At 37.0% G+C, this 14,017-nt stretch overlaps 1 protein-coding gene across 2 annotated transcripts in view; it reads right to left on the bottom strand.

Annotated features, from left to right (window-relative positions):
- The window catches only part of TLL1 (tolloid like 1), a 389,207-nt gene that overhangs the window by 73,516 nt on the left and 301,674 nt on the right, over nt 1-14,017 (bottom strand). For both annotated transcript variants that reach the window (XM_060400908.1, XM_042234239.2), the window contains exon 19: nt 2,575-2,788. In XM_060400908.1, coding sequence (XP_060256891.1) covers nt 2,575-2,788 — 214 coding nt within the window. The remainder of the gene's footprint in view (nt 1-2,574; nt 2,789-14,017) is intronic.

Genomic DNA, 14,017 nt, shown 5'->3' with positions numbered 1-14,017 from the left:
TAAATTTAATGCTCATAGCAGAATATACTAGAGTGGAGAATAAAATTGAGCAATAGAATAAAGTTATCATTTCTAAAGTAGAATAAAAGTGAAAGGAGAAAACAATAATCAAGAGAGCATGACAGAAAGAAAAACACCAATACAGTATACTAACGCATATATATGGAATTTAGAAAGATGGTAATGATAACCCTGTATGCGAGACAGCAAAAGAGACACAGATGTATAGAACAGTCTTTTGGACTCTGTGGGAGAGGGAGAGGGTGGGATGATTTGGGAGAATGGCATTGAAACATGTATAATATCATATATGAAACGAGTTGCCAGTCCAGGTTCGATGCAGGATACAGGATGCTTGGGACTGGTGCACTGGGATGACCCAGAGAGGATGGGGAACACGTGTACACCCGTGGCGGATTTTATGTTGATGTATGGCAAAACCAATACAATACTGTAAAGTAATTAGCCTCCAATTAAAATAAATAAATTTTAAAAAAATAGAGAGCATGACAAACAAGACTGCTTTACACCAAGAGGTAGCGCTCCTGGTAAAGAACCCGCCTGCCAAAGCAGTAGATATCAGAGACTGGGGTTCAGTCCCTGGGTCGGGAAAATCCCGTGGAGGAGGGCACAGCAACCCACTCCAGGATTCTTGCCTGGAGAATACCCTGGCTATGGTGCAGAAGGTGGCAAAGCGCTGGACACGACGGAAGCTGCAGATCTCTCCTCGGGTCTCAGCAGTGAAGGCACTGAGCCTGGCACCAGGTGTCGCTATAAGCTGAGCGACTTCAGTGAGTGTATATTTCAACTGAAGGATTTTAAAGGACACTCACTGCACTTTATGGAATATATTGTTAAATTTGCTCCAAATTAAAAGTTATTTTACATTTTTGCCTAAAATGTTTCATATTTGTCTAAATTATATTTTATTTCTTAAAATCTTCCATTATAGCTGAAACCTGTAAGGGTCAAATTAGGGATTAGGGTTAGGAAAAAGATCGTATTGCATACCAAATAAAAGGGGAAAAGTTAGTCTCTGTAAACAGAGAGTTGAATTCAAAATCTGAATCACAAAAAATATATTAATGTGAAAATTAGCTAATAGGTAAAGCAAAAACTTTTAGTCACTCTTTAGGATTTTAGCAATAACAAAATTTTTGAATTTCTAGCTATAGATTTCTATCTGTTATATATAACATATAGACTGAATTTCCAAAGTTAACATATAATATACCATATAAATATTTACGGTAGTTCTTGATCATACCACATTGATAAAAATATTAATGTGAAAGTTAGTTAATCATGTAGGATTTTAGCAAAAACAAAAATTTTCAATTTCAAGCTACAGATTCTACCTATTAAATACATAAATCAAATTGCCAAAATTAACATGGAATACACCTTATAAACATTAAGAGATAATTTTCTTGATCTTTGGGGCTTCCCCGATAGCTCAGTTCTTGATTATGAATCAGATCAAACTACTGTGTTTCTTTTAGTTAGTGCAACAGCTACAAAGATCCAGTTCCAGTTTCAGTTCAGTAGCTCAGTTGTGTACGACTCTTTGTAACATCATGGACTGCAGCACGCCAGGCTTCCCCGTCCTTCACCAACTCCCGGAGCTTGCTCAAACTCATGTCCACTGAGTCAGTGATTCAATCCAACCTTCTCATCCTCTGTCATCCCCTTCTCCTCCCGCCTTAAATCTTTCCCAGCATCAGAGTCTTTTCCAATGAATCAGTTCTTCCCTTAGGCCACAGTATTGGAGCTTCTGCTTCAGCATCAGTCCTTCCAATTAATATTCAGGACTGATTTCCTTTAGGATTGACTGGTTTGATCTCCTTGGAGTCCAAGGGACTCTCAAGAGTCTTCTCCAACACCACAGTTCAAAAGCATCAATTCTTCGGTGCTCAGCTTTCTTTACAATCCAACTCTCACAACCATACATGACTACTGGAAAAACCATAGCTTTGACTAGATGGACCTTTGTTGGCAAAGTAATGTCTCTGCTTTTTAATATGCTATTTAGGTTGGTCATAGCTCTTCTTCCAAGGAGCAAGCATCTTTTAATTTCATGGCTGCAGTCACCGTCTGCAGTGATTTTGGAGTCCAAGAAGATAAAGTCTGTCACTGTTTCCATTGTTTCCCCATCTATTTGCCATGAAGTAATGGGACGAGATGCCATGATCTTAGTTTTTTGAATATTGAGCTATAAAAATAGGACTTCCCTTTTGGCTCAGCAGTAAAGAAGCTGCCTGCCAAGGCAGGAGATGCAGGTTCCATCCCTGGGTTGAGAATGTCCCCTGGAGAAGAAAATGGCAACCCACTCCAGTATTCTTGCCTGGAAAATCCCATGGACAGAGGAGGCCATGGGGTCACAAAGAGTAGGGCACAACTTACTGACTAAACAACAACTACAAAGATGTTTAGATAGGTTGCTACATGGTTCTCAAACATTTCATACAATGTTTCAGTGGGATTTCTTTTGATCCTGTCAGAAATACCCTGCCTTCACTAGAAGAGAAACTTGGTACTTACTCAGAAAAGAGAAGCATCACCGAATTTACTCACCTGTAGAATGTGCGGCTTGAAAACCTTTTCTTTGAACAGATGCATCAGAGACAAACCGAACAAACATGTTATTTCCAGTAGCCACAAGGGGCTCTGGTATCTTGTTCCCACACAGTCGTCCAAGAACTGGTGATTTATCTGTTTCTCCATCATATACTTCCAAGTGATCATAAGCACATTCTTGATGCTGCTCAATCTCAAATTCAGTAAAGGCCTATTAAGAAAGAAAAAAGGAAAATTTATAAAGCCACATATCACTCAAAATGGGTTTTTTTCTTTGCAGCAGAAAAAGACAAATACTGTATATCAGTGCATAAACAAGGAATTTTAAAAGACAGTACTGACAATCTTACATGCAGGACAGCAAAGGAGACACAGATGTAGAGAACAGCCTTTTGAGCTCAGTGGGAAATGGTCACAGTGGGATGATTTGGGAGAATAGCATTGAAACATGTACATTACCATATGTAAAACAGATGACCAGTGTAAGTTCCATGCATGGAGCAGGGCATCCAAAGCCGATGCTCTGGGACAACCTAGAGGGATCGGGTGGGGAGGGAGGTGAGAGGTGGGAGGGGGCCTCAGGATGGGGGGGACACATATATACCTGTGACCGATTTGTGTTGATGTATGGCAAAAACCATCACAGTACTGAAAAGTAATTATCCTCCAATTAAAATTAATTAATTAATTGGAAAAATATGTTCAGGGTTTGCAAATGACTTAATCCATCTAGCACATTATTGAAAAGGGGTGTGAAATCAATAGAATATAAAGTCTAGGAAGACATAGTGAGGAAAACAATGCAATAATATCACGTGAAATTCTATTTGACTATTGCAACTAATTCTACTATTGCAATTAAGTCTACTCCAGAAATTAGACAGATTATAATAGCAAAATGATATTTTATTCTGACTTTATTCTTAATGCATTAGAAAATTTTAAATAATTATATTTAAAATGTGATTCCTTCTGATGTTGATGATCATAAACTGTTGAACATCATCATACTACTGAGCATTTAAAATAAAAAGAAAATCTCCTAATTTTAAAAGTAAGCATTTTCACAAAAATTAAATATAGTAAACCTTAATAGAATACATAAAGGGGGTTTTCATCATATATTTATTTGGGTCTTACAACCCATATTATTAGAAAATACTAATATGTCTTCAGGATAGATTATTTTTAATTAACTTTTCAGAGAGATACTACACTTATTTTAATATTTGGAGTATTATACATTTTAGTATGCTTTTTTATGTGTAGGTGTTAGCAAATTGTTAAAAGTTTATTAAATATATAGTATTAAATTCAACAACAGAGAGTTTAATTGAGATGGGCTGAAAATAATAATTGTCCAAACTATTAATAATTCTAGGAATTCTAGGTTATTTGTGACTGCCGATTAAAGCTTTTTCATTTCCTCATCATGTGTTCAAGAAATAAACCATCACTCCTACCTAAGTGCAAAGAGCAAACCTAAAAAATAAGTTGGAGAAAACATAAAATAAGCGTGAAAATGTATTAATTTTGCTACAGTCCCTGCAGTATAAAATTTTTCACACAAATGTTTTACATGCATATTTTTAAATGCAATTTTGTGAAGGGATCATAATTCTCGATTGAAGACACAATTTTATATTTTTCAAAGAAAAAAGTGACTTAGACTTGGGTCTCCCTCAGTGATGACCACATTTATGTATTCTATTCCACACTACCACTTGATCTCACTTCTATCTTTAGAGGAGTAAGTAAGGTAAGCAATGAAGGAAGCAATTTATATTAATTAGGGAGTAGGAGAAAAGAGTGAAGAGACAAAAGAAAAGGAAGAAGGCTGATCTTTTATGTCTCATCCCACTGTGCCCTACTTAAAAATATAAATTAAAAAGTTATAACCAATAAGTGTTAGCGAATCTCTATTTGTTATAACTACTATGAGCAAAACGAACAATCATTTCATTCATCCAATGACACTGGATAGTACAAAAAGGACTAAATACAGCACAAAGAATCTCACTGGAAACAAACAGTGCAGAAAAAATATAGTGAACGAGAAGACTTTAGCAGTTTATTTAATTTGAAGCACAACATTCAAAGTGTGCACCACTGAAGGGTTTGTCACATATTAATCTCTGCAATCTAGTTGCAGAGAATGAAGCAAAGTGGAAACACAGTGCTTGGAAAATAGAAAACCCTGCATGGACTGTTGGCCATGTCCAATCATCTACCTAACTACCTAAACCATGTTGGTCAATCCCATAAATGGAAACACCAAGGACATGGCAAACCGAAACTTCTGGTTTTCTGCCTCTCATAAAAGGGTAGTCAGTCAGTTTTTATTATCTTTGTGTACACACAAACAGTCTCAATATCAGTTTGTAACTCTTAAGAAAACAGTAAGAGAAAATCAGCTTAACTTCATCCAGAGGGTTTTTTTTTTTTTTTAGCTAAATATGAAACCAAACTTCTAAATACTAAGAAAAATATTGTATAAAGAGAAATAACATCTGAAAACAGTTGCATGTCGAATAATTGTTTCTTTGGAATGGACTTTAGAAGCATTCATCTATAAATATAAAGAGCAGAGAAACCCACTGTGTAGAAGAGAAAACTTTAAGAATGATGGGAGTAATGACATTCTAAAGCTTATCCTATAAGTGAAAGTTAACAATAGGATCAGAATTTACAGACCACACGTGTTTAGGCCATTGATTGGTCCATTGAAAATGAAGTGAATGAGATAACTAATGGGCTACTTCAATTTCTAGTGAAATGCAGGATGTCTGGAGTAAATCATAACATCTGTTTTACAGAACGTAGCAATACCACAGAAGGTGTCATTGAGTTAGTGGGCTAGGGACTACGCTGACACTTGGTCTGGAACCAACTGACTCCAGGTTTTTATCAAATTACTAACAGAATCAGACTGATTTTCTAAGAGTCACATCAAGCAGTTTGTGTAGCTGATACATTCTCAGTAATGCAAATAACTCTCATTCATTAAAGTATTGATTAATTTTCCCCCTTGGAATTAATAGCAGCTTGTAAGGTTAGTTGTAAAGATTGGGTGGTCCTTTTCCAAAAGCCACCTTAATCCAAATGTTTTGCCACACACAAGCAAAATGTGACTAATTCACATGGTGAGATCTCGTAAATCTGCCCTGTAATATGTTAGAGACATACATGTAGAGACATCTCCATATATAGTGAATTTGCTTTAATAGGAAATATTTCTAGGCCATAGAATGGTATTATAAGAGTCCATGGAAAATCTTTAAAAACTGGCTTTAGAGTCCCCAAAGGTAAAGTAAGATACAGAATTTATTTTCTTCTATCACACATTCTGAGGCAGGGATCTCTATGTCTAAATGATGCAGAATGTGAACATTTCAAGTCACCAGGAATCAATGCCATGGAGCGTGCCTCCCAAAGTCTCTCAAAAAATCTCCCGAAGATTCTCAAAAAAAATTCCCCCAAAGCCCTTCAAATTTATAGTGAAGACGGGACAGAAAAGTTGATGAGTGGAGCTAGAACTCTGATTTCTGCTGAAGCACTGCCCTCATTTTAGGGGAATTTTAAATACCTTTCTTAAGCATCTGCACTCAGACTTTACAAGTCAGTTTGGTATTCAAACATTTAAACCTTATTCACTTTTATTTATCCTTTCAAAGAACCAGCTTTTGGCTTTGTTGATTTTTGCTATGGTCTCTTTTGTTTCTTTTGCATTTATTTCTGCCCTAATTTTTAAGATTTCTTTCCTTCTACTAACTCTGGGGTTCTCCAACTCTTCCTTTTCTAGTTGCTTTAGTTGTAGAGTTAGGTTATTTATTTGACTTTTTTCTTGTTTCTTGAGGTATGCCTGTATTGCTATGAACTTTCCTCTTAGCACTGCTTTTATAGTGTCCCACAGGTTTTGGGTTGTTGTGTTTTCATTTTCATTAGTTTCTATGCATATTTTGATTTCTTTTTTGATTTCTTCTGTGATTTGTTGGTTATTCAGAAGTGTGTTGTTCAACCTCCATATGTTAGAATTTTTAATAGTTTTTCTCCTATAATTGAGATCTAATCTTAATGCATTATGGTCAGAAAAGATGCTTGGAATGATTTCGATTTTTTGAATTTATCAAGTTTAGATTTATGGCCCAGGATGTGATCTATCCTGGAGAAGGTTCCATGAGCACTTGTAAAAAGGTGAAATTCGTTGTTTTGGGGTGAAATGTCCTATAGATATCAATTAGGTCTAACTGATCTAATGTATCATTTAAAGTTTGCGTTTCTTTGTTAATTTTCTGTTTAGTTGATCTGTCCATAGGTGTGAGTGGGGTATTAAAGTCTCCCACTATTATTGTGTTATTGTTGATTTCCCCTTTCATACTTGTTAGCATTTGTCTTACATATTGTGGTGCTCCTATATTGGGTGCATATATATTTATAATTGTTATATCTTCTTCTTGGATTGTTCCTTTGATCATTATGTAGTGGCCTTCTTTGTCTCTTTTCACAGCCTTTGTTTTAAAGTCTATTTTATCGGATATGAGTATTGCCACTCCTGCTTTCTTTTGGTCTCTATTCGCGTGGTATATCTTTTTCCAGCCCTTCACTTTCAGTCTGTATGTGTCCCTTGTTTTGAGGTGGGTCTCTTGTAAGCAGCATATAGAGGGGTCTTGTTTTTGTATCCATTCGGCCAGTCTTTGTCTTTTGGTTGGGGCGTTCAACCCATTTACGTTTAAGGTAATTATTGATAAGTATGATCCCGTTGCCATTTACTTTATTGTTTTGGGTTCGGGTTTATACACCCTTTCGTGTTTCCTGTCTAGAGGATATCCTTTAGAATTTGTTGGAGAGCTGGTTTGGTGGTGCTGAATTCTCTCAGCTTTTGCTTGTCTGTAAAGCTTTTGATTTCTCCTTCGTATTTGAATGAGATCCTTGCTGGGTACAGTAATCTGGGCTGTAGGTTATTGTCTTTCATCACTTTAAGTATGTCTTGCCATTCCCTCCTGGTTCTTTGAAAGGATAAATAAAATTGACAAACCATTAGCCAGACTCATCAAGAAGCAAAGAGAGAAAAATCAAATCAATAAAATTAGAAATGAAAATGGAGAGATCACAACAGACAACACAGAAATACAAAGGATCATAAGAGACTACTATCAGCAGTTGTATGCCAATAAAATGGACAACGTGGAAGAAATGGACAAATTCTTAGAAAAGTACAATTTTCCAAAACTGAACCAGGAAGAAATAGAAAATCTTAACAGACCCATCACAAGCACGGAAATTGATACTGTAATCAGAAATCTTCCAGCAAACAAAAGCCCAGGTCCAGATGGCTTCACAGCTGAATTCTACCAAAAATTTCGAGAAGAGCTAACACCTATCCTACTCAAACTCTTCCAGAAATTGCAGAGGAAGGTAAACTTCCAAACTCATTCTATGAGGCCACCATCACCCTAATACCAAAACCTGACAAAGATGTCACAAAAAAGAAAACTACAGGCCAATATCTCTGATGAACATAGATGCAAAAATCCTCAACAAAATTCTAGCAATCAGAATCCAACAACACATTAAAAAGATCATACACCATGACCAAGTGGGCTTTATCCCAGGGATGCAAGGATTCTTCAATATCCGCAAATCAATCAATGTAATTCACCACATTAACAAATTGAAAAATAAAAACCATATGATTATCTCAATAGATGCAGAGAAGGCCTTTGACAAAATTCAACATCCATTTATGATAAAAACTCTCCAGAAAGCAGGAATAGAAGGAACATATCTCAACATAATAAAAGCTATCTATGACAAACCCACAGCAAACATTATCCTCAATGGTGAAAAATTGAAAGCATTTCCCCTAAAGTCAGGAACAAGACAAGGGTGTCCACTTTCACCGCTACTATTCAACATAGTTCTGGAAGTTTTGGCCACAGCAATCAGAGCAGAAAAAGAAATAAAAGGAATCCAAATTGGAAAAGAAGAAGTAAAACTCTCACTGTTTGCAGATGACATGATCCTCTACATGGAAAACCCTAAAGACTCCACCAGAAAATTACTAGAGCTCATCAATGAATATAGTAAAGTTGCAGGATATAAAATCAACACACAGAAATCCCTTGCATTCCTATACACGAATAATGAGAAAGTAGAAAAAGAAATTAAGGAAACAATTCCATTCACCATTGCAACGAAAAGAATAAAATACTTAGGAATATATCTACCTAAAGAAACTAAAGACCTATATATAGAAAACTATAAAACACTGATGAAAGAAATCAAAGAGGACACTAATAGATGGAGAAATATACCATGTTCATGGATTGGAAGAATCAATATAGTGAAAATGAGTATACTACCCAAAGCAATTTACAAATTCAATGCAATCCCTATCAAGCTACCAGGCACATTTTTCACAGAACTAGAACAAATAATTTCAAGATTTGTATGGAAATACAAAAACCTCGAATAGCCAAAGCAATCTTGAGAAAGAAGAATGGAACTGGAGGAATCAACTTGCCTGACTTCAGGCTCTACTACAAAGCCACAGTCATCAAGACAGTATGGTACTGGCACAAAGACAGACATATAGATCAATGGAACAAAATAGAAAGCCCAGAGATAAATCCACACACATATGGACACCTTATCTTTGACAAAGGAGGCAAGAATATACAATGGAGTAAAGACAATCTCTTTAACAAGTGGTGCTGGGAAAACTGGTCAACCACTTGTAAAAGAATGAAACTAGATCACTTTCTAACACCGCACACAAAAATAAACTCAAAATGGATTAAAGATCTAAATGTAAGATCAGAAACTATAAAACTCCTAGAGGAGAATATAGGCAAAACACTCTCAGACATAAATCACAGCAGGATCCTCTATGATCCACCTCCCAGAATGCTGGAAATAAAAGCAAAAATAAACAAATGGGATCTAATTAAAATTAAAAGCTTCTGCACAACAAAGGAAAATATAAGCAAGGTGAAAAGACAGCCATCTGAATAGGAGAAAATAATAGCAAATGAAGCAACTGACAAACAACTAATCTCAAAAATATACAAGCAACTTATGCAGCTCAACTCCAGAAAAATAAACGACCCAATCAAAAATGGGCCAAAGAACTAAATAGACATTTCTCCAAAGAAGACATACGGATGGCTAACAAACACATGAAAAGATGCTCAACATCACTCATTATTAGAGAAATGCAAATCAAAACCACAATGAGGTACCACTTCACACCAGTCAGAATGGCTGCGATCCAAAAATCTGCAAGCAATAAATGCTGGAGAGGGTGTGGAGAAAAGGGAACCCTCCTACACTGTTGGTGGGAATGCAAACTAGTACAGCCACTATGGAGAACAGTGTGGAGATTCCTTAAAAAATTGCAAATAGAACTCCCTTATGACCCAGCAATCCCATTTCTGGGCATACACACCGAGGAAACCAGAATTGAAAGAGACACATGTACCCCAATGTTCATCGCAGCACTGTTTATAATAGCCAGGACATGGAAACAACCTAGATGTCCATCAGCAGATGAATGGATAAGAAAGCTGTGGTACATATACACAATGGAGTATTACTCAGCGGTTAAAAAGAATTCATTTGAATCAGTTCTGATGAGATGGATGAAACTGGAGCCGATTATACAGAGTGAAGTAAGCCAGAAAGTAAAACACCAATACAGTATACTAACACATATATATGGAATTTAGGAAGATGGCAATGACGACCCTGTATGCAAGACAGGGAAAGAGACACAGATGTGTATAACGGACTTTTGGACTCAGAGGGAGAGGGAGAGGGTGGGATGATTTGGGAGAATGACATTCTAACATGTATACTATCATGTGAATTGAATCGCCAGTCTATGTCTGACGCAGGATGCAGCATGCTTGGGGCTGGTGCATGGGGATGACCCAGAGAGATGTTATGGGGAGGTGGGAGGGGGGTTCATGTTTGGGAATGCATGTAAGAATTAAAGATTTTAAAATTTAAAAATAAAAACTAAAATTAAAAAAAAAATAAACCTTATTCACTGCTTTATTATACTTCTATGATTAAGGTTAATGATCCATGTTTTAGACCAAAATGAGTGAATGACAGTACATTCTAATAAGAAATTCTAAATCATTTAAAGAGAATCATTCAAAAGAAACAAAATTAACCTTTCATTTTAAGCTCTGGAAAGAATAACTGCTTTTTTGGAACATCCAAGCAAGCCTAATCTACCTTCCTAGCTTCCAGCCAGGCTTCCATATACAGCCCTTTCACATGCACATTACTTTGCCAACAAATGTCCATATAATCAAAACTCTGTTTTTTCCCAATAGTCCTGTATGGATGTGAGAGTTGAACCATAAAGAAGGCTAAGCACGGGAGAACTGGTGCTTTCGAACTGTGGTGTTGGAGAAGACTCTTGAGAGTCCCTTGGACTGCAAGGAGAACAAACCAGGCAATCCTAAAGGAAACCAATCCTGAATATTCATTGGAAGGACTGGTGCTGAAGCTCCCATACTTTAGCCACCTGATATAAAAACTAATTCATTAGAAAAGACCCCGATGCTGGGAAAGATTGAAGGCAGGAGGAGAGGGGGACCACTGAGGTTGAGATGGTTGGATGGCATCACCAACTCAATGGACATGAGTTTGGGTAAACTCTGGGAGTTGGTGATGGACAGGGAGGCCTGGAGTGCTGCAGTCCGTGGGGTCACAAAGAGTTGGAATAAATGAGCGACTGAGCAACAAAAACAACAAAGAGGTACTTTTACCTGAAAAGGTATTCTTGTCTGAAAAATCTCTTGGACAGAGGAGCCTGGGGGGCTACAGTCCATGGGGTAGCAAGAGCTGGACACAACTTAGAGACTAAACCACCACCAGAGGTACTTTTACTGAAAATACAAGCACTAGCTAAAGGATAAGGCCGTTAAAAGTCTCTACATACATTCACAGAGGACAAGATAATAAAATAATAGTGCTTAATGTGGAAATAAAATTTAGCCAGGGTGACTACAAACTTAGAGAATTGAAGAGACTGATACAATGTGAGCAGTTGTGCGATGAGATTCAGACCTCTCTGGTTCTATCCATTCTTTGCATTTTCCTGCCTTTGATAAGAACTATCATTTAGTTTTCCTCAAGATATTGGAAGGATTAGAGGCCACTGGAAAAAATGGCACAACTGAATTCAAACTCCGGTCTTCTGACAACAGTGATCAAATACACTTATAACGGATTTATAGTGGAGAATTATATATCACTGTGAGTGTTTTGTTTTCCAAATATCCCACATATGAAGCTGTAAACTACAACTATATAACTTAGCAAAGCTAGGATATGATACATAAAATTAAAATGGTATATTAGCCTATTGCTATGTGATCCTATGCCTAGATCTTTTTCCAGTTGTTTAAAATTTTTTAAAAATGTAGAGTAATTTGGAATATGAAAAAACTACCAAAAATTTAATAATGAGTAGAGAGAGACTTTCAGAACAAAGACATGGTAAAGCCAGGAATGATAGAACACTATCCCTTTATTCATTCAGAGCTTTACCCCTTTTCTAATAGGGAGAATTTTTCTAAGTATCTTTCAGCCAAGGCTTCTTTTACTTTTTTTAAGAATATAAATTTATTTATTTTAACTTTAAAACTATTATGATGTGGTTAGCATTTAATGATTAACACACACACACACACACACACACACACACACACACACACACAAATACAAACTCCAAAAACAAGGCAAATATATTCGTTTCCTCCAGCAAATTTGCTCTAGGAAATTACGGCACATTTAAAGGCTCAATGCAATACACTTTTATTGTTCTAGAACTGTGGAAGTCAGTGGTCTAAAGTGGGTGAGGAAGCACTGTGCTGCTTCTAGGGGTCCTTGGTGTGAATCTGTTTCCTTTGATTTTCTTCAGCATCTAAAGGCTTCCCTCATTTCTTGGCTCATGTTTGCTTCCTCCATCTTCAGATCCAACAGTATAACACTTGGCTCCCTCTTGTAAGGACCCACAAGACTGCTTCAAGCCCATCTAGATATTCCAGGATAATCTTTTCGTTTGAAGACCCTTGATTTAACCACAGTGCCTTTTGGCATATAAGAGATACTTTGCTTGCCAGTAGTCCTGCACTAACACCAGGACCGGATTTCACCCACCAGTGGGTGGGCTACAGCCCCAAAGTCTTATGGACTCTCTTTCCATCAGTGAGCCAGCACTAGCCTTGGGACCCCCTGGATTCTGCAGCTGGCCACCTTATGACCAGGCCCCTGCGTGGAACAGCCAGCAGCCTCCATACAAGGCAAGCCCAAGCAATCAAGCAGACCTGAGGTCAACCAAGCCTAACAGGCCACCCAGCTATTCAGCCTGCCACAACTAAAAGGCTTACACAGTCCTAACAGGGAGATCCCCTGGAACATATAGTTTGGGTGATGAGAAGGGAGTGCGCTGCTGGCACACATAGGACACTTCCTGCAAATGGTCACTTCTCCAGGATCAAGAAACATAACCAAACTATTAGATACATGAAAATAAAAATGGCAACTTAGACAAAACGAAGCCACAGATGAACATGTTCCAGATGAAGGAACAAGATAAAAATCCCAGAAGAACTAAATGAAGTGGAGCTAGGCAATCTACCTGAGAAAAGGTTCAAGCTAGAGACTGTAAAGATGATCAAAGAATTTGGGAGAACAATGCACAAAAAAAGTTAGAAGTTTTTAATAAGTTAGAAAATAATAAATGACAATCAGACAGAGATGAAAAATATAGCTGAAATGAAGATGCACTAGAAGGAATCAAGTGTAGACTAAATGATAGAGAAGCAGAATAGAAAGCTGGAATAAAAAGTAGTAGAAATCACTGGTAATGAACAGAGGAAAGAAAAGAGAATGACAAGCAATGAGGAGAGTTGAAGAAACCTCTGGGACAACATAAAATGCACTAATATTAGTATTACTAGTTCAGAAGAAGAAGAGAAAGAGAGAGGGGCTGATAATATATTTGAAGATACAATAGTTGAAAACTTTCCTAACATGGGGAAGGAAACACTCCAGAGAGTCCAGGAAGAATGGAAAGTCACATATAGGATTAACCCAAAGAGGAATGCACCAAAACACACTGTAATTAAAATGACAAAAAGAAAAACAGAAAATACAAAAAGCAGCAGGGAAAGGCAACAAATAACATACAAGGCCATGAAATTAAAAGATACTTGCTCCTTGGAAGGAAAGCTATGACAAACCTAAACAGCATATCACTTTGCTGACAAAGATCTGTATAGTCAGACTATGGTTTTTCCAGTAGTCACGTATGGATGCAAGAGTTGGACCATAAAGAAAGCTGAGTGCTGAAAAATTGATACTTTCAAATTGTGGTGCTGGAGAAGACTCTTGAGAGTTCCTTGGACTGCAAGGAGAT

The sequence above is a fragment of the Ovis aries genome, chromosome 17 (assembly GCF_016772045.2).
Source record: "Ovis aries strain OAR_USU_Benz2616 breed Rambouillet chromosome 17, ARS-UI_Ramb_v3.0, whole genome shotgun sequence".
Lineage (NCBI taxonomy): Eukaryota > Metazoa > Chordata > Mammalia > Artiodactyla > Bovidae > Ovis > Ovis aries.
The sequence above is the reverse complement of the archived record's forward strand: the minus strand, read 5'-3'. Positions and strand labels throughout refer to the sequence as shown.